The sequence below is a fragment of the Balaenoptera ricei genome, chromosome 16 (assembly GCF_028023285.1).
Source record: "Balaenoptera ricei isolate mBalRic1 chromosome 16, mBalRic1.hap2, whole genome shotgun sequence".
In the NCBI taxonomy this organism is placed as follows: Eukaryota; Metazoa; Chordata; class Mammalia; order Artiodactyla; family Balaenopteridae; genus Balaenoptera; species Balaenoptera ricei.
Genome location: NC_082654.1, coordinates 1,331,308 through 1,352,186, shown reverse-complemented (window position 1 = coordinate 1,352,186; position 20,879 = coordinate 1,331,308). Strand labels below are relative to the sequence as shown.

General features: G+C 45.1%; 1 protein-coding gene across 4 annotated transcripts in view; it reads left to right on the top strand.

Annotated features, from left to right (window-relative positions):
- Positions 1-1,288: 1,288 nt before the first annotated feature.
- PPP2R2D (protein phosphatase 2 regulatory subunit Bdelta) overlaps positions 1,289-20,879 on the top strand; it is a 46,948-nt gene continuing 27,357 nt past the window's right edge. For all 4 annotated transcript variants that reach the window (XR_009498026.1, XR_009498027.1, XR_009498025.1 and 1 more), the window contains exons 1-2: positions 1,289-1,334; positions 1,407-1,499. Coding sequence is in view for 1 of the 4 variants with exons in the window: in XM_059900387.1 (XP_059756370.1) it covers positions 1,328-1,334; positions 1,407-1,499 (100 nt within the window). In the remaining 3 variants the exon portion in view is untranslated. The remainder of the gene's footprint in view (positions 1,335-1,406; positions 1,500-20,879) is intronic.

The window sequence follows — 20,879 nt, the reverse complement described above, 5'->3', positions numbered from 1 at the left end:
CGCAGGCTTCAGTAGTTGTGGCATGCGGGCTCAGTAGTTGTGGCTCTCAGACTCCAGAGTGCAGGCTCAGTAGTTGTGGCTCACGGGCTTAGTTGCGCCGCGGCATGTGGGATCTTCCCGGACCAGGGCTTGAACCCATGTCCCCTGCATTGGCAGGCGGATTCTTAAGCACTGCACCACCAGGGGAGCCCACTCCTGCTATTTTCTGGATCCCTAAACTGAGATGTAAGCTCCCTGAGGGTAGGCATTTGCTCTGTTTACCCCTGCATCTCCTGGGCCGTGAACAGTGTGGCACATAGCACGAGCTGATCAAAAAATAATATTTGTTAAGCGGACAAATGTTCCTGATTTGGAATGATCATCTTCCAGAGGTGCCACATGGTAACTACCAACTTCACAATATCACTGAAAGAAGTTATGATTTCGGACACATAAACCCCACAAATGAATAATCCCTCCGTAGGCCACAGAAAACACACCCAGGAATGAAGGGACGATGGGCACACTGTACTGCAACACCATTTCCCTAAGATTGTACAGTGATGGGGGCTCAAGGAGCCCTGGTAGACAACGTGAGCTCTGTGCAGGGCTGCCGTCAAAGGTGGACGCCGATTACCGGGGCTCCAGCTGTGTCCGAGGAGAGTGATTTGCAGTGCGGCCACGGGCGGTGGGCCGGCATGATGCTCTCAGGTGCGGGGCGCTCCAGGTGCGGCCCGGCCCAGAAGCTCCGCCCACCGGCCACTGAGCGCGCTCTCCATTGGCTGCTCCGCCGAAGGATCGCGCTTCCATTGGCCAAAGACTCTAGGGACGGGCCCGGCTCGGGCTAGGGTCCGGGGCAGTCTCGCGGCCTCCAAAACTCCCCAGAGGGGCGAACGGCCGGCAGCAACCCAGCGGCTGATATTCAGGGGAGCACCAAGCTCCGAACTTACAGCCGCCTGCCGGCCGAGGCGTTCCCGGCGGCCCTGAAGCCCCGTTCCCAGGGGGCGGGGCGCAGCGCAGGTCGCGCAGGCGCAGTCGGCGCACCGGGTGGCTCCCTCCCCCCTCCCTCCCCCCCGCCGCGGCCGTGCGTCCCGCCCCGCTCCGCTCAGAGGAGACTCCCGGCGGCCCCGCCCCCGCCCACGGCCGTCGGAGGCGGCGGGGGATGACGTCATCGAGCGGGACGACGGGCATTGGGCGCCATTTTGAAAAGGGAAAAAAAATCCGCCGGCGGCGGCGGCGGCGGCTGCCGGGCTGAGGTGCTTGGGCGGCAGCTGCGCGGCGGCCGCCTCCTACGTCCGCCGCCGCCTCGGCGCCCGGCCGCCCCCGGCCGCGCGCCGGCCGACCGGCCATGGCAGGTGAGGGCCCGCGCGGGGCGGGGTCGGGGGCGGGCGAGGGGCGCGAGCCTGACGCGCCCGGTGTGTCCGCAGGAGCCGGAGGCGGCGGCTGCCCTGCGGGCGGCAACGACTTGCAGTGGTGTTTCTCGCAGGTCAAGGGGGCCGTGGACGAGGACGTGGCGGAAGGTAAGGCCGCGCACCTGGGCGCCACCGGGGCCCGGCTGGGCCGCTCCTGGCCGGGGCGTGGGGCGGGCGCGCGCTCGGAGGTCCGGTCCGCCGGGGAGGCGACGCCGGCCCGGTCCCTAGGGGAGGCGGCCCCGGGGGTTATGTCAGGGGCCCCAGGTCGCGGGGCGCGCAGATGTCGGGTCTCCCGAGTGGATTCTGGGTTCTTTCCGTTGCAAGTGCCTGCCTCCTGCGTTTGCTGGAGCTCCGGAAGTAACTGCAGAAGCCGGGGACTGGAGAAACGTAAGCTTGGGGTAACTGCAGGCTGGCAGGAGTCGGGTGGGGAATCGCCCCGGCCTGGGTCAGGTCGGGGGCCTCTGTCCAGTCACCTGTGCGATGGGGGCATCCTGTCCGGCCTCAGTTTCTTCTTTAAAAACAGGCTCGGACCCCTTGGTGCTTTAGATTGCTTTCTGAGGTTCCGGAGTTTTTCAGTTTTCTTATCAGCTCTTTCTCCTTCCCCGGCGGCGTGTTTTAAAGTTCCTGCTGCAGATTGCACTGGTGAACTTTGCGGTGTTGAGGTTGGCTGGTCTTTTCCGTAACGGTGGTCGCAGGGGAGCGGCGTTGCGGGGGGGCGGGGGCGCTTCCCACGGCGCCGCGTGTCGTCCTGAAGGAAGAACGCCTAGACTCGTGCCCGTGCGCGCGGTGCAGCGACTCGGGAGGGTAAAGTCAGGCACTGGCTCTCTTGCTGTTGTTCAGCCGTCTTACTCAACACGGTGAGCCTTTAACCCTCTCTTGACAAGTATTTGTGTTTGCGTGAGCTACACCTTCTCTGCGCCACGTAACCAGCAGCCTCTGGCCAGGTGTGCTGCGCCTTTCCCCCCCCGCGCCCGCTCGCGTGACCTTTGGCTCCGTCCTCCTTCGCTCTGCACCTCCCCCTGGCAGAGTGACATCTGGAGATCCTCTGACATCTGGAGACAAACAGTGCCCAGATCAGTAAGCAGGTAAAACGGTGCTCCAGAAATTTGTGAAGCTGCATCTGATTTGAGATTGAGATTTTTCTTTACATTCACATAAGGTACGTTTTTTTTCACTTTGCAGTGCCAAGTGGGTGACCGTTTAGCTTACTCAAAATTTCTATCGGGGATAAAGTAAAACCCGGTTACTCACGGGTAGGAAGGTGGGAGGGCTTAATGCCTGTCTTAACTTCTGGTTTCTTTCCCTTTTTGTAAGAAGGTTTAGTTGATAAGCCGAATGAATTAAAATGTAAGTCTAACTAAAATGGTGTGTTTTAAGTGTGATGTTACACTTCGAAAATGGTATTCTTTACTTTTAAAAAATCTTGACAGAAATATTTTGTTCTCTGAATTAAACTGGAACTTTTTCTGGGCCTCTCATAGTGTCCCATGCCAGAGCAAACTGGCCCTGATAAAATAAATAAATAAAAATAAACTGGAACTTTTTGCAGTTTTACATCCCTACTTTAAGGAAAATTTTGACTATATCTAAAAGTTTGGTATCTTGAGTTATGTATTTTGTAAGATCGCTTTGTGGTAATTACCCACGTGTTTTTTTGATCGTGTGTATTCACAGTTCTCTGTCTTACTCCATACTTAATCGTCTATCAGGGTTAACACATTTATAACATTCATTATTTCGTCAAGCAGTCGTGATACTACCTGTTTGAATTGTACTATTTCCATAAAAGTCCATGAGAAAGAAGGAAAAAGTAATTGCTAACAGCTAGCGACGGTTAAGCAACGAGAATAAAGAAGCTGGTGGTGAAGCTTGTGCCCAGACTCAACCTTGGTGAAGGAGTGTTGATAAGAGATAATTAACGGGAGATGTACTTGAAGGGAGGTTACTGGACATCGATACTTGGACTGTAGGGCTAGAGGTATAGTAAGTTTATTTGTTCAGATTTGTGGCTCGTGAGGCGTTTCGTTCTTGAAGGTTTTGTTCTATTCCAAGCTCCACTTTGCAGAGTTCGCTGGTAACCCTAAATTTTGTACCGTCTTTCTGCTTTCCGCTGCTGTGAGTGATCAGAAAGTGACTGAGCTTAGAGCTGGAGGGCTAGGTGCCCCTCCCTCACCCCACAGCCTTGTAGAAGACCCAGCCTGGAGGTAAAGATGGTTAAGTCTTACTATGTTCCCGAGATTGCTTCAAGTTACTTGTGCCCATTAATTCAGTCTTCACACAACCCTGGAAAGGAGGAACTCTTGTTCTTCCCAGTTTTAGATGTGGAAGCCAAGGCCCAGAGGACAGGTGACGTGGTCAGCAGAGTGGCCAAGCCAGCGTTGGCAGCTGGGCCCGCTGGCTCGAGGGCCCACGCATGCTGTGCTGCGTCAGTGACCGTTCGTGGCCAGTAGTGTTGAAGCCCCCCAGTGTGGGGTGTGGCTCCCCATCCGTGGGATTGCTGTGTCCTTCCAAAGCTCAGGAGAGGTCTCACTACCGAGGGTTACAGGAGCCGACCTCTGAGAGCAAGTGAAAATGAGCTGTCTTGAAGGGGAGTGCCTATCAAAATGATACAAGATTAGTGACAAGGGTTTCAGAACGGCCATTCTCAAAGTATTTGAAGAGCAGATAGTACAGAGACAGTAAGCAGCGGGAACACCTGGGTGTCCAGTGAGTGATCCGGTGGCCTTGCCTGCCGAGTGACTCTCCCAGGACCTCAGCTGCCCGCTCGCAGGGAAGCTCTGGGCCTGCTGCTTTTGTACATTCATTGCTCTTCTGATTTTCTGGAGGAACAGGGGGAACGGGTTAGAGGAGGGAAGGGCTTGTCATGAACTACTGCCTGCATTGACATAGTTTTTTGCATAGCTTGAGAGCAGCTGGTTCTTTTCATCTCAGAGTGTGTAGGTTTAAGTGTCTAGGCTTTCTATTTGATGATTTTGTTTTAACCAGTTTCTTCATCCACCATCTAATCTATTGCTTTGAATTAGACATTAATCTTTTTCTAAAGACATAGTGCTTAACAAAACTAAAGGTTCATCTGCTTAATTCAAGCTTGAGTCTGGGAAGTTGTGTAAATAATGTAGGTTTCTCGGTAATCTGGTATGGCCAGCCTTTCTGAAAGGGTTTACATAGATGTTATGAAAGAAAGAAACATTTAAATTGGTGAAGGGTAACAAATTAAGAGCACTTGGGCATCAGTAGCAGGAAGTTATTGTGTTTCATTGAATGTAAGATACATGTGATGTCAAAGATGTGAAAATGAGGGAAAATGTGCTTTGTAGAATCAATGAAATACCATATTTGTGAATGCAAAACTTTTCAGTCATAGTCATTATTTCTAGAGTACTGTGATAGTTTTTTCCTGTGGAGATTCTGCCTTAAAGAAATCAGATGTGCATGGTTTTTTAAGATTAATGCTTTCAGTGTACTTACTGAGCACAGCTACATTGTAGTGTCTCTGAAATCAGGCTGTGCGTTCAAGAAGCTGGACTGATCTTAGTTAGATAATCGGGTGCAGGTTTATGGTAATATCAAATCATACTCCTTGATTTTTTTATTCCTTGATTTTAAAAATCTGTTGTTTTGATGGGAAGTTCTGGGTTCAGTTCATGTCTGCTGTTTATCAAGCCTGAAGGCCCTTTCTGAACCTCAACTTGCTTATCTAGAAATCACATCATAAGATTTTTGTTGAGATAAAACAGTGCTGTGCTTTTGAACCTGTAAGGTGTTGTTGAAGTGTCAGGTACAACTGTTCACTAATTCTCATGTATTTCAAGGTGTTTGGGTTTAATTGTAGCTATATTTAAATGTGAAAGTAGCAGTCTCTTAGTTTTTCCTGACCTCCCTCAATCTCTCCACTCACCCCAGATCCCTTCCATAGGGCCTGACCTCTTGGTTTTTCCATCATTATTCAGTGATCTTCCCATGCCTTGATCTTGGCTCATATTTCTTTCCCAACGTAGAATACAGCTTTCCCCTGCTATCCTGTCTGGAAGCAGAGCATTCCTACAAAACCTTTCGTAAGCCGAAATGGTGTAAAGGGAGAAGCAATAGTTACCTTAGCCACAGGTGTCAATTACCCTATGACACATCTTGGAGGCACAGAAGGAGTTAAGGTAAAAGCCCAGACGCTCAGACACAGTTCAAAGCTCTGACAGCTTGATGCTGAGATGCTCAGTGTAGCTCCTGGAGAAGGAGCTTGGTGGGGCCCCTCTCACTGCGCAGGGTGCACTACCTGTATAATCATTTCCTGCAAAACAAATGCTGAAGGCTTTTTTTGCCCTTTTTTTTTTTTCCAAAAGTGAAATCTTCAGATTTCAGTTAGCAAGCTGTAGGTCTTTGGTAAAAGCGAAGTGACATACAGCGAGCTTTCAAAAAATGGGGGATTTCTCAGGAATTCTCTGGTAGTCCAGTGGTTAGGATGCCGGGCTTTCACTGCCCGGGGCCCGGGTTCGATCCCTGGTCGGGGAACTAAAATCCCGCAAGCCATGCGGGGCGGCCAAAAAAAAAAAAAAGGTGGGGAATTTCTATATTCTTTTAGTTTCCTCTCCTCCTTCCACACCTAGTCATCCATCTACATCCATCTCAGATTCCACTTTCTTTATGGAACACTGCTCAGCCACTCAACATCCTTTCCTGTCACTTAGCATGTCATGGTGTTAGCATTGGCTGAGACCCTGCTTGTTCCCTAGTTTTATCATATGGGTTAGGCTTGCTCTTCAACTTGATGTTAATCAAGATACTGAAAGATTCTGGTGCAAATTCCACTTCAGCCCTCTTACTAGCTTTGTGTTAACGTGACAGTTACTTACCTTCTGTTCCTCAGCTGTAAAACAGGGTGCTATTTCCTGTGACCATTACAGGTTGTTAGAAAGATTCCAGGTAATGCAGGAAAATCTTTGGCAAACTGGCTTACAGTAACTGATAACTATTAAAATGCTGGTGTCTTTTTTTTTTTTTAATTTTTCATACAATTTTTAAAGGTTACTCTCCATTTACAGTTATTACAAAATATTGGCTCTATTCCCCATGTTGTACAGTACGTCCTTGAGCCTATCTTATACCCAATAGTTTGTACCTCCCATTTCCCCACCCCTATATACCCCCCACCCCATAACCACAAGTTTGTTCTCTATATCTGTTAGTCTGCTTCTTTTTTATCATATTCACTAGTTTGTTGTGTTTTTTAGGTTGAACATATAAGTGATGTCATACAGGGTTTGTCTTTGACTTCACTTAGCATAATGCCCTCCAGGTCCCTCCATGTTGTTGCAAATGGCATTATTTCATTCTTCTTTATGGCTGGGTAGTATTCCATTGTGTAGATGTGCCACATCTTCTCTATCCATTCATCTGTCGATGGACACTTAGGTTGCTTCCATATCTTGGCTGTTGTAAATGGTGCTGCCGTGGACATTGGGGTGCATATATCTTTTCAAATGAGTGTTTTTGTTTTTTTTCGAATATATACCCAGGAGTGGAATTGCTGGATCATATGATAACTCCATTTTTAGTTTTTTGAGAAACTGCCACACTGTTTTCCACAGTGGCTGCACCAGTTTACATTCCCACCAACAGTGGAGGAGGGTCCCCTTTTCTCCACATCCTTGACAACAGTTGTTGTTTGTGTTCTCTTTGATGATAGCAAAATGTTGATGTCTTAAGAGACCCTCTTGCATAGGAGAGTAGCTTACTCTGTGTTGCTCCAGGGGGCCACCTTAAGGAAATGAAGGGTGTTACGGGGGCTAGCTTTCAGCTTAGTTCATCTAAAAAGTTCGCAGCAGCGTCCTGAAGGTCTGCTCATGCTGAATGTTGCAGTGGAGAAACCCAGTTTCTGCCTCACGAAACCCTGTGTTAAGACAGCGACTGGCAAGCAGTTGGGTCCTGGCACCATCGTGAGAGCAGGGTATGTGGAGGGAATGTGATAGAGTGCCCAGTACACAAGACTTGGGTGGGGAGTGAAGGGAAGGAAATCAGGGTGTAGGAAGAGGGAGGAAGGAAAGGGAGAAGAATGTTCCAGATTGAGGGGGCTTGGAGTGGAGATTGCAGAGAGCATGGTGCGTTCTGGGAAACCAGAGTACTTGATGTGTTTGTCTGGCAAAGAAGGGGAAGGCCCAAGATGCGGGGCCGGCTGGCAGGGACCAGAGTGATGAGTAAAAGCCTTGAATACCGTGCTGAGCACCTTGAATTGTGTTTCGAAGTAAATGTGATCATAAACATTTACGATTCTCAGTAGAGGAGTGACATCAACTTCACGGAAAGTCACTCTGGCCTTTGGAAAATGGGTGGTGACAGGGTACGAGTGGAGACAGAAATGCCAGCTGCTCAGCTACTCCAACAACAAATGCTGGCAATGTGAGCTTACACTAAATCAGAGGTTTTCGGATTCTTTTTAAAGGGCCCAATAGTAAATATTTCGGACTTTGCAGGCCAGTCTTGTCTCATCTACTCAACTCAGCTGTGCCTTTGCAGCAGGAAAGCAGCCAGAGACCCCAGGAACATAGGGTGTGACAGTGGGCCAGTAACACTATTTACAAATCAGCAAGGGCCAGATTTTGATTTCACATGGTTGCCTGCCCTGTGCTAAGCCAGTGGTTCTCAAAGCCTTTTGGTTCCAAAACCTCTTGGTTTTATACTCTTAATAATTTTTGAGGATCAGAGAGCTTTTTGTTCATGAGGGTTATGTCTATCAATATTTACTGTATTGGAAATTAGGACAACTGGAACTATTTATTATTTCACTTTAATAATAAATCTATTACATGTTATCATAACATTTTTAATGAAAAACAACTTTACCAAAACCAAAAAAGATTAAGAGTGCCATTGTTTTATACTTTGCAAGTGTTTTAAGTGTAGGGCTTAATAGGAGACAGGTGGATTCCCAGATCTGCTTCTACATTCAATCAGTTAACAATTGTTTTATCGAAATATATGAAGAAAATTTGGCCTCATACTTACATGTAGTTAGAACAGGAGGGGTGATTTAATAGGCTTTTCATGTAATTGTAGATATTCCACTTTAATACTACAACAGAACTGCACACGTGGTGGTTTCTTCTAGTAACACTTTGGAACCTGAGACCATATCAATGAATTGTTTACCCCCGTTAACATTAAAGTCCATAGTTCTATCTTGTACTTTGACTGTATCCCTTGCTTATGTGGGTAATTTGGTAGCATCACACCGTGGTCATTTGGAAATACATATTGGTACACTGAGTTATTCGGATCTTCTAAATGTTGATACATTTCATTGTACAAGGTCAAGAAAATCACCACTGATCTCATTAGAAAAGTCTTAAAGTGGGAAGCTGTCAAATTAATAGTAGTAGAAACAAGTTTTCCAAAATTCTGATTTCTCTTGAAAGCTTGGATTTTATCATTGGCAACAAATACCGTCAGTTGTTTTCTGTGTAGTGAGTGGCTCACTTTGTTTATTTTTAAGAAAATTTCTGCCAGATGTCAAAATCTAAACAACCATAGTTGGTCAGTTGTTCTTTCAGATAACAGTGGCATTCCATGAAAGTGGCTGGTTCAACCTGCAGCACTAACAACCGTGCACGTGCTTTTCCTTGAGACAGTCGCTGTACTCGGGGGGGGGGGGGGGGGGGGTACGGCAAACCTGCTGTGTGCCTAGCGCCCATCTTACCACAAAGCATATTGAAAAGACTCATACTGGGGGCGTCCCTGGTGGTGCAGTGGCTAAGAATCTGCCTGCCAATGCAGGGGACACGGGTATGAGCCCTGGTCCGGGAAGATCCCCACATGCCGCGGAGCAATTAAGCCAGTGCGCCACAGCTACTGAGCCTGCGCTCTGGAGCCCGCAAGCCACAACTACTGAGCCCATGCACCACAACTACTAAAGCCTGCGCGCCTAGAACCCGTGCTCCGCAACAAGAGAAGCCACCGCAGTGAGAAGCCCACACACCGCAACGAAGACCCAACGCAGCCAAAAATAAATAAACTTAAAAAAAAAGAAAAGACTCATACTAATGGGTTGGGTTTGAGTAAAATTAATTCGTTTGATGGTTTATCAAGGATAATCCTCAGTAAAACTGGCTTATTTCCTTTCTTTTCTTCCTGCCCGCGCGTGGTGTGAACAGCAGGACTGCTGGTGCGGTTCCATGCTGCTGAGTGACGTGTGCTGGACACCAGCAGTTTCAGCCACTTTGCTTTTGCTCTTTCATGCAGATGATAACACAGTGAAAATGGCAACGCGATGTTCGTATTATTGTGAAAATAGTTTTGACCTTGTGGTCCTCGAAGAGGTTCTTGGGTACCTGCAGGGGTCCACAGACCACACTTTGAGAGCTACTGCTTTAAAGCTAGCTACTAGCAATAGGAATAACAGAACAGGGCAGATTTTAAGATTAACTGTCCCCTCTCATCTTTACTGGATTTTGCTGTTTTTGTCTCAGAATACAAAAGGAGAGCATTCATTATTTAAAGTAACTCAAATGATGCAGATGTAAAAAGAGTAAAAGCAAAAGTTCTTCTTCATTCCTCCCCAGAGGTAATGACCCCTAGCAGTGTGTGTATGTTTTTTAGACCATTTCCTATTCATTTATCTATGTACTTTTGTTTTAAAATTTAGTTTGCGTGTAAGCAGCAGTTTTTAAATCCCGTGCAAAGTGTGACTCCTATTATAAATGTTGTTTGCTTGCTTCTTTGCATCAGCAGTGTGTAATTTGAGATCGCACAGTGACCCGGGCTTTCTGCTGATCTGGGCATGCACTTGAGCCTGTTTGACCCTGAACATAGCCCCTGGGGATGTCAGTGCTCCTGTTACTTGTGTTTACAAATGAGCACCTTGAATCTCAGAAGAGGTAGGCACTTGCCCAAGGACACAGAGCTTGTGGGTGCTGAGGTCAGGATTTCAGCCCAGGTGTTCTGGGTCCAGAGCCCATACGTCGGTATTTTTAACCGTGCTGCCTTCTTGCATAGCTCGATTTCATCCTTTTTGATGGCTACAGAGTATATAGTTGTACGGATTACTCATTTATTTAACAAGTCCTCTGTTGGTGGGTTCCAAGTTTTGCTATTACTAAAGATGCTGCAGTAAGGAGACTTGTCCATCCATCTGCCTGGGGCAGGCGTTCCTGTGGCTAGAGTCCTAGAAACAGCCACACTCAAAGGCCTCCAACATTTACCTTTTTAGGCTGCCAAATTGTCCTCCAAAAGACGGTGCTGACTTACACCTTCCCCAAACTTTTCCTTCATCCACTCATGCTGGGAATATCAAACTTTTTAATTTTAGCTATTTTAATGTCAATTTTAATGTTGTAATTTGCATTTCCTTACAGTTAGGCAATTGATATTTTTTTTATCAACTATTTCTATTTCTTCCATGAATTGTCAGGTTGTATCTCTTGTCCATTTTTCTACTGAGGTTTTTAGAAACCAATTTTAAAAGCTTTTTAATACATTATAAGTACTAATCTCTGAATATTTTTTATTAACCTTGAGTTTTAATTTTTCAGTTATGTCCACTGTATGTGTGTCTTCTATAGGCGTTTTTTTTGTTGCCGTTGCCACTGTCGAGAATTAAGAAAAAGCTGAGATCTTTGTTCGGTCAGTAGTGGTGTGGAAGAGGAGCAGTGCGGGACAACAGGAGTGATTCATAGGTTGAACTAAGTATTGAGAGCCGGAGCTCAGAGAGTGACCGTGAAAACAGAAGAGCTTGGAAAATTCACAGAGAGCTTAGTAAGGCTGTTAGACTTACACAGACTGGGGAACAGACTTTAGCCTATTTTATCTAGATCTCCAGAGATAAAGTCACAACTAAAACGCGGGTGTATGAATTCTATATCTTGGGCTATACGTAGCACAGTGCTGGCACATAGGAAGTATTTTAATAAATTGTGAATTCTTAGTCATGATACCTGCCCCAAAGGTATTAAGTTCCCTGATAATGATGTGGAAAATTTGGGTGTAAAAAAGGAACAAACAATGAGTCCTCATTTTTAACCGTATCTGTAAACGTGTCATTCATTTTTAAAAAGGGGTAAGAGAGTTCATATAAATCATCAAAGAAAGGGCATTAATGAGCAAAGACTTCTTTTTGAATTTATTTTATTTTTATTTATTTTTGGCTGCGTTGGGTCTTTGTTGCTGCGCAGGGGCTGCTCTTCATTGCGGTGCGTGGGCTTCTCATTGCGGTGGCTTCTCATGTTGCCGAGCACGGGCTCCAGGCACGCGGGCTTCAGTAGTTGTGGCTCGCAGGCTCAGTAGTTGTGGTGCACGGGCTTAGTTGCTCGCGGCATGTGGGATCTTCCCGGAACAGGGCTCGAACCCGTGTCCCCTGCATTGGCAGGCGGATTCTTAACCACTGCACCACCAGGGAAGCCCGTAAAGATGTTTTAATTAAAGCAGTGGTGAGGTTTTATTTTTGCTTTACATTTCTGGAAAGAGTATCTCTACACTCATTTTTCTGGAGGGCAATTTCACATGTATCTATCAAACCTTAAGCAAGGGTTGGGAGCCTATGATTCATTCCACTTACAGGAATATGCCAGCTTTTTTTTTTTTTTTTGATTTATTTATTTTTTTCGCTGCATTGGGTCTTCGTCGCTGCGCACGGGCTTTCTCTAGTTGTGGCGAGCAGGGGCTGCTCTTCGTTGTGGAGCACGGACTGTAGGCGCGCCAGCTTCAGTAGTTGTGGCACGCAGGCTCGGTAGTTGTGGCTCGTGGGCTCTAGAGCGCAGGCTCAGTAGTCGTGGCGCACGGGCTTAGTTGCTCCGTGGCATGTGGGATCTTCCCGGACCAGAGCTCGAACCCATGTCCCCTGCATTGGCAGGCAGATTCTTAACCACTGCGCCACCAGGGAAGTCCTGTGCCAGCATTTCATGAAGATGTATTTACGGAGTTGTGCATTGCAGCAATAAAATATCAGGAAAAAAATGCCCAAAAGTAGTGAAGTGATTAAATGCATTGTGGTGCACCCATATTGTGGAGTAAAGGGGTCTGTGCCTGCTGGAGAGAAGTTTGTGACGTGTTAGGTGAAAAAAAGCAATTCACAGAACAGTGATCGCATGTAAAACTGAGTGGGGTTGTAAATGTCTGGAAGATGCAGGATGGCTAACATCAGTGGGGACCAGGGTTAGCGAGGGGTCAGATTTGCATCAGAGGGACTTTGGCCTTTATTCTACACGCTTCTGTATTATTTAATGTTCCACACCAAGGCAGCATTGTTTTTGTGATGATAAAAAGAAAAAGACCAGTTAAGAAAAGGAAAAGACTAGCTTTATAACAACGGAGGATGGTTTCCCTTCCTGTTACTTATGAACACCTGCTGTTTAGGCTGCCACTTGAAAACACCCTAAACATTTTTTGTAAGGTCTTTTGTTTCTTAGGGGTTTTTTGGAGTATAGTTGATTTACAATATTGTGTTACTTTCAGGTACAGCAAAGTGAATCAGTTATATGTATATTTTTTCCAGATTATTTTCTATTATAGGTTATTACTATACTATAAGATACAAGACACTGATTATAGTTCCCTGTGCCATACAGTAAATCCTATTGCTTATCTGTTTTATGCGGTTTGTATCAACCCCATTTTTCCGAGTTTTAATTGCTCTGCTCCAGGTATCTGTGATGACAAAATAGATATCCATAAGAATATATATTACTGAAGCTCTAGTATTTGTAACTAGATGTAAAACAAAGCAAAGTGACAGCCCAGCTGATGATGATTGTTGAAAGGGGGGCCTTCATGCCTGGTACCTCAGTGCGTTTGTAAATGGACCTAACTGTCCATCTCATGGGGGTTGCTTGTGGCTTGGTTTCGGCCATTTGCAGTGACCTGTGTATCTGCATGTTCTAAAGAAATGTCATAATTTCATTTTTTTTTTTTGGATACACCTTACATATAGGAGAAATATTTTATTTATTTATTTTTTATTTTATTATTTACGTTTTGGCCGCGCTTTGTGGCATGTGAGATCTTACTTCCCCTACTGGGGATAGAACCCACGCCCCCTGTGGTGGAAGCGCGGAGTCTTAACCACTGGACTGCCAGGGAAGTCCCTAGGAGAAATACTTTAAATCTTGAGACAACCATTTGCCACCTCACTTTTTTTTTTTTTTTCTTAACAATATCTGTTTTTTCCTCTATAGCTTTTTTTTTCTTTTTTCTTTTTTTTGGTCCTCTGGGTCTTAGTTTCGGCTCATGGGCTTCTTAGTTGCAGCTTGCCAGCTCCTTAGTTGTGGCAGGCAGGCTCCTTAGTTGTGGCATGTGAACTCTTAGTTGCAGCATGCATGTGGGATATACTTCCCTGACCAGGGATCGAACCCTGGCCCCCTGCATTGGGAGCACAGAGTCTTAACCACTGTGCCACCAGGGAAGTCCCTGCCACCTCATGTTGATAAACTTTATAGTTTTTCTTTAAAATAAGTAGTAATATACATATTCTTAACATAATATCAATAATTATTATGTAATTATTAATTATACAGTTACATATAAATGTAAGGTATATTTATTTATTAAAATATATATAATATTATATGCTAATTGTAAACACCCATGTTCTCAACATTTGGTCATATTTATTTCAGATTTAAGATGTAAAAGTTACAGTTGAAGTTCTCTCTCTCTTTTTTTAACTCCCCAATTCCATTTCCTGTACTTTTCTCTCTTTCCTTCACCAGTGGCAACTTCTACCATGAAGTTGGCCTATAAATTCCCTGCTTCTGAATTTTTATCGAAATAGATGTACTGCTGCTGCTTTTTCTCCAGTTGTCTTGCTTTTGTTAGACCTTAAGGATCTAATTGAATGTTAGAGGTCAACATTTCTTAGATTTTGACTTTGGTTATGATAACAAAAAGCATGTATCTGTCAGTTGTTGAAGTCATCTGAAATATCAGAGATAGTTCTTGAAGTAGTATTAGCCACAGTGATCATTAATTTTTTTCTGCCATCAAGCCCTGGTTATGTTCAGGTATGTAGTAGTGATATCAATCTGAAGATGAGAGAATGCAAAAAATCTTTATTTTAACCATTCTCAGTTTACTTAATGTCCATTAAAGCACAGTAGAATTCAGTAGGAGAAAGAGAAATTGATTGGAATTATGAAATTATCCACTTAGGACTTTCTGTGTGCTTTTTAAAGTACTGTTCAGGGTAAAATGTGTTCCTAAGTAAAATAATATAATTGTATGAATTGTTGTTTTAGAAATCCATTGAAAGTTTACCTTTGGGGGAATTCCCTAGTGGTCTAGTGGTTAAGACTCTGCACTCTCACTGCTGAGGGCCCAGGGAAGAGCCCAGGTTCAATCCCTGGTCGGGAAACTAAAATCCCACAAACTGTGTGTGGCACGACCAAAAAAAAAAAAATTTACCTTTGGGGTTGCTGGCTGTGCAGGCCTGGTGGTGGCCGGCAGAGGGCAGGCTTGGTTTAGGGAGAACAGGTGCCCTCACCTTTCACCAGACTTGGCTCCTGAGGTTGCATCTAGTTGTTTCATTTGACCTACAGAGAAAAAAATAACAGTGGATTTGGCTTTTTTTTTTAAAGGTTTGGGAATTTTTTTTAATTGTGATAAACTATACATAGCTTAATATTGATCATTTTAATTATTCCTACATGTACAACTCAGTGGCATTAATTACATTCACAATATTGTGTGACCACCACTGCCTATAACCAAAACTTCTTCATCATCTCCAACGAAAACTCCACACCTGTTACATAACAACTCCCTCTTCTCTCCTCCCTGCAGCCCCTGGTAATCTCTATTCTGCTTTCTGTCTCTGTGTATTTTCCTATTCCAGGAACTGCATATAAAACTGGAATTATACAATATTTGTCCATCTGTATCTGCTTTATTTCACTACAAATAATGTTTTCAAGATCTACCCAAGTTGTAGCATGTATCAGAATTTTTTAAAGATTTTATTGTTCTGGAGCTATTTTAGGTTCACAGCGAAATTAAGAGGAAGGTACAACAATCGCCCATATACTACCCTCCCCCTTCAACCTCCCCCACGGTCAGCACCCCCTCCCGTCACAGCCTGTTACACGTGTTGCGAAGAGCCAAGACTGGCACATCATCATCACCCATAGTCCATAGCTGACCTCAGGGCTCACTCTTGATGTTGTGCGTTCTGTGGGTTTGCACAAATGTGTAATGACACGTCTCCATCTGTATAGTCTCATGCAGAGTCGCTTCCCTGCCCTCAAACTCCTCTTTGCTCAGCCTGTTCACCCCTCCCTTCCCCCCCACCGCCAGCAACCACTGATTGTTTTTTTTACTGTCTCCATAGTTCTGCCTTTCCCAGAATATCATAGAGTTGGAATCACAGTAGGCAGCCTTTTCAGATTGGCTTCTTTCACTTTGTGATAAGCATTTAAAGTTCTTCCCTGTCTTTCATGGCTTGGTGGCTCGTTTCTTTGTACACTGAATAATATTCCAGTGTCTCGATGGACCACAGTTTATTAACCCGTTCACCTACGGAAGGACATCTTGGTTGCTTCCCGGTTTTGGCAGTTATGAATAAAGCTGCTACAAACATTTGTGTGCAGGTTTTTTGCGTGGATGTACATTGTCAACTCCTTTGGGTAAATACCAAGGAACAAAATTGCTGGATGGATCGTATGGCAAGAGGATGTTTATTTTTGTTAGAAGCCATCAAACTCTCTCCTGCAGTGGCTGCACTGTTTTGCGTTCCCACCAGCGATGTGAGAGAGTTCCTGCTGCCCCTCGTCCTCTCTAGCACTCCGTGTTGTCATTGTTTTTGGATTTTGACTATTCTAATAGGTGTGTAGCGGTATTGTGTGTTACTTTGCATTTCCTGATGACATATGCTGTGGAGCATCTTTTCATATGCTTGTTTGCCATCTGTATATCTTATTTGGTGAGGTGTCTGTTAAGGTCTTTTGCCCATTTTGTAATTGGGTTGTTTTCTTATTGTTGAGTTTTAAGAGTTCTTTTGTATATTTGGATACCAGTTCTTTATCAGAAGTGTCTTTTGCAAATGTTTTCTCCCTGTCTGTAGCTTGTCTTCTCATTCTCTTGAATGTATCAGAATTTCATTCCATTTTATGGCAGAATTAGATACGGATTTTTTGAAATAGAAATGATACGTTTCTAACCTCATTTCTTATGTTGTTTTTGGTCATTGAATGCACTTTTTAAATTTTTACCCTTAAACAATAAATGTATTCCTGAAAAGGTGTTTGGAAATTGGATTATTTATATGCATTGAGTGAAATGACTGGTCAAAAATAGCTTGTTACAAGTTTTTTCTATAGTAAAAAATCACAAAGTGGGGGTGGGTAATTGCTTAAAGTTTGGTAAACTCTGACTTGTTTTATCATTCACCTGGGAAAGTTCTCACTTACTTGATAATCTTGCCTATTTTAGGGTTTCTCTAACTTAGATATCTGTGAGTTCTTTCATGTGTGTTTAAATATACTTAACTTTGTACTTAGTTCTAAGGGAGAATCTCAGGGCTGTGTGGGTTCCTAACAGATGCTAACAGAAGTTGGCGTTGAAGGAGAAACATTAGCAGCCGTGTTTTTCTAATATGATGGACTAGGTTCACGTGTAGACAGAGGTTAGTCTTCTTTTGGTACCAGCTCCTCAAGGTAGTGACCTTTTTACTGCAGATGACAGGAGTGCTAGTCACTGTCTTCTTGCTGGCTTGACTGAGTCTGAAATTCCAGTGAGGGGCTGTGTGGTGTTACATGTCTGGGTATGCAGCAGGGGGGAGGGGCCGAAAGAAGAAACCTTGCTGAGAGTAGTAAGTGACCCCGAGGCAATAAATGAACTTTGACCTCCTCATTCTTTTGCTTCTTGTGCATCCGTCCATGGTGTGGAAGGTACCCTGAGCCAAGCACTGCTCTTCAACAGACATGGTCCTAGGAGGGAAGCAATTAACTAGTGAATCGCCATTGTGATGAGGGCTCCAGAAGGAGTCAGAGGGGTTCCCTGGGCAGCGGCTCTTTGAGCTCTAAAGTGAAGGATGGATGGGCATGGACTGGGTTGAGGGATGGGAGGAGTGGTCCAGGCAGAGTAGAACGTGGAGGAGGGCTTGAAACAGGGAGAATTATGACCAGGTCAGGAAACTGAAAGAGACCTGGGTGATCAGACCATAGAAAGCAAAGGGGAGAAGGAACGAGGATTTTGATCTTTCTCCGAAGGACCGTGGGGATTCACGTGGTGTGTCTTAGTGGGAAAATAGCACAATCGCATTTGTGTTTAAAAATAAAAATTGCTCCAGATGCAGTGTGCAGAGGTGGGCTGGAATCATTTTAGGGCAAGATGCTGCTTTTTAATTTTCAAAAGAGTCTATAGTAAGTATGTTGATGATTGTGTTACAGAGACATTGCCTTGTCTTTCATAGTTACAGGGTGCTTTGGCTTGGTTTGGATCAGGCTTCTGCCGTGGACCACACAGTTCTAATTGACCGAAAGAATTACTAAGCATGAAATTAAGCATAAAATCTCCTAGCTGTAATTCAAGTGTGGGAGAAAGGTTAATATGGACAGTCAGATAGCCTTTTCGGTTAAAACTTTCTAATTTTTAGCATGTAGTGGGGGGAATAGAATGGAATATTCTGTATGAATTGGATTTTCCTTGAAAAGAGTGATTAATTTTCCAGTGGGCTTTAATTTTAATAACAGGTTAAATGTGGTTTCCTAAGTTTTGAAGTCTACTGAAATTCTTTAGGCAAGACACCTAGTTAGGGAATGATGTAAACACTAATTTTCCTGATAAACAACAGTAAAAGATGCACCATATCCTTCTGCTGCCTTTATCTCCTTATGCACGTGCTTTGCAAGAAGTAACCAAAAAAACAGAACAAAACCAAAAGCAAGGGATCTTTAGGTTTAAATGGAAGGAGGATTAAAAATAGTGTTTTGTTGAAAAATTCATAGCAGGGTTTTGTTTAGAAAAACTTGAAATAATGTAGTCTACTTTTAGAATATAACCGAGAAAGATTACAAGTCGCGAAGACCCTTTTAATGACTTGATCCAGTCATTTTATGGTGTACTTTCAAAAAACAGCTTTATTGAGATATAATTCACATAGCATGAAACTCATCCTTTTAAAGTGTACAGTTCAGTGTTTTTAGTGTGTTCACAGAATTGTGCAGCCATCACCACTAGCTAATTTTAGAACATTTTCATCACTCCCAAAAGAAACTCACTAGCAGTCCCTTCTCAATCTTTCCTCCCCCACCTCCTGGCAACCACTGACCTACTTTGTTTCTGTGGATTTGCCTGTGCTGCACATTTCATTTAAATGAAGTCATATAATATGTGGCTGCATGCCAGTCTGACAGGTGCAAGGGAGCGCGAGATAAATGGCCACACCCTCAGTTCACGTCTTACACGTTCATGCACCGGGAAAGTTGGCTGGTTTGGTGATGGTGGCAGAGGAGCTGGGTGGGTTGAAATGGTGCACTTGCCAAGTGGTGGGAGCAGACAGTCCTTGGGGGGGCTCAGGAGAGAGCGGAAGGCAGTGAGTGCAGTGAGCCAGCCAGCTCGGCTGTCGGAGGACCGAGGGCGGCAGAGGCCAGAAGAGGGGTGGGGCCGCTTTCTTCCTTAAGACGAGCGACTGCAGCGCCCCTGTTTGAAAATGGGAGCAGCCTGTTAGAGGGGAGAGGAGGGATGGTTGACGGGGGAGCACAGCCCTCGAGGAGGCCAAGTAGCACAGGGCCTCCCGCTTTGGTTGGTCCCAGCTAGAAGCAGCGGCTGCTCCCGTTGCCACAGGGGAGGGGGGATCAGTCCCCGCAGGTGCCATATTTGTTCGTGGGTGTGTGTGTGGACGATCTCTTCTGGGCACTTCTGTTCTTCAGAGGAATACACAGAATTATTAACAGAAAGTGAGGTGTGGGTGGCTGAGGTGCTGGACGTTTGAGAGGAACAGGTGTGATGGGGGTGTTGTGAAGTAGGGGGGATCAGTGGTCTGGGAGCATCAGACGGAAATCTGTGTGCGGGCGTCGGGGAGCAAACAGCCGCCACCGGAGAAGGCTTTGGGGGAACTCAGGGATCGGCATGTCTCAGAGCAAGAAGATGGATGGAGCGTTCCAAGGAGAGGCTGAGGCTGTAGTCAGAGAGAGGCTCGGGGAGGGTGGACTCTCGAGTCGGGCTGGGGAAGCACAGGGCCAAATGCGGAGAAGATGGATAGAAGTAAACAGGACACAGGAGATGCCCAAGTGTGCAGCACAGCGGTGTTCACAAATGCAAACATCCTGGGAAATGACCCAGATCAAGAAAGCACCCAACCCTTACCCGCAGCCCTATTCCACCCCAGCTGCTGACATTATGGATTCCATTCCCCTGTTTCTGAACTTAATATAAATAGGATCGTGGTGTAAGTACTCCTTAGTATTTTCTTCATGAAACTAATCCGTATTGTTATGTGGAGTGCTTGTTTGTTCACTTCCACTGCTGTGTGGTACTCCACCATGTGAACATTCCACAATTTATGCATCCTTTCTACGGTTGATGGACATTTGAGTCGTTTCTCTTGCAAACATGCTACTCTGAACATTCTTGTAAGTGCTTTAATGGTACACGTATGTGTTTCTGGTGGCTGTGCATCTAGAGTGAGATTTCTGGCTCCCAGGATGTGTGGGCGTTTAGCTTTTGTGGATATTGCCAGTTTTCACTCCCACAAGTGGTGTGTGAGAGTTCCTGTTGTTCCCTATCCTTGCAAACACTTGGAACAGTCTTTAATTTCAGCCATTTCCCTGGGCATGTAGTGGTGTCTCAGTGTGGTTTTTACTTGCCTTCTTTCCCTGACGGCTGAAGAGGTTGAACACCATTTCCTATTTTACTGGCCTAGGATTAGTTTTGATGATACCTTAGTGGGGAGTAGATGACTGATTTTAATAGTGACCACTTTCTGGGACTGATCCTCATGCAGTTCCTAGTAGTGAGGAAGGGGGGTAGTGGTCTCATGAGGGACATGCAGACATTAATCCTGCTGATGGCTGTGTAGGTCAGCAGAGCTGTGTTCCTTACCAGGAACACACTGTGATCACAGGCTGGGAGGTGGTGTTTAAATAGACCTGCACATCTTGAACTAGAGGAGAAGGGGAGGGAGAAAATGAAACAAACTGCTGGAAACTGCATCTCCCGTCTAATTGTTGTTTTGGGTTCATTTTGATTGGGAAAGTTGAGTATTGATAGGGTTTTAAGCAGGGTGGTAATGTGACTTATTCCTTTAAACACATCCCTCCATGTGCCTTGTGGAGATTGGACTCGAAGGGGCAAGGTGGGGGGAGGAGGCACTTAGGAGGCTGTCACAATAATTCAGCCAGAGATTATGGTCACTTTGGACATAAGACAGTGGCAGTGAGACTGATGAAAGTAGAGGAAATGAAGTACTCACATCTGTATGTTTTCGTTTTGAAAAGCTTAAAAACTTGGAAAAGTACAAGAATAATATAACAAACACTTGTATACTCCCCCCCAGAATCTGCCACCACAGCTGCC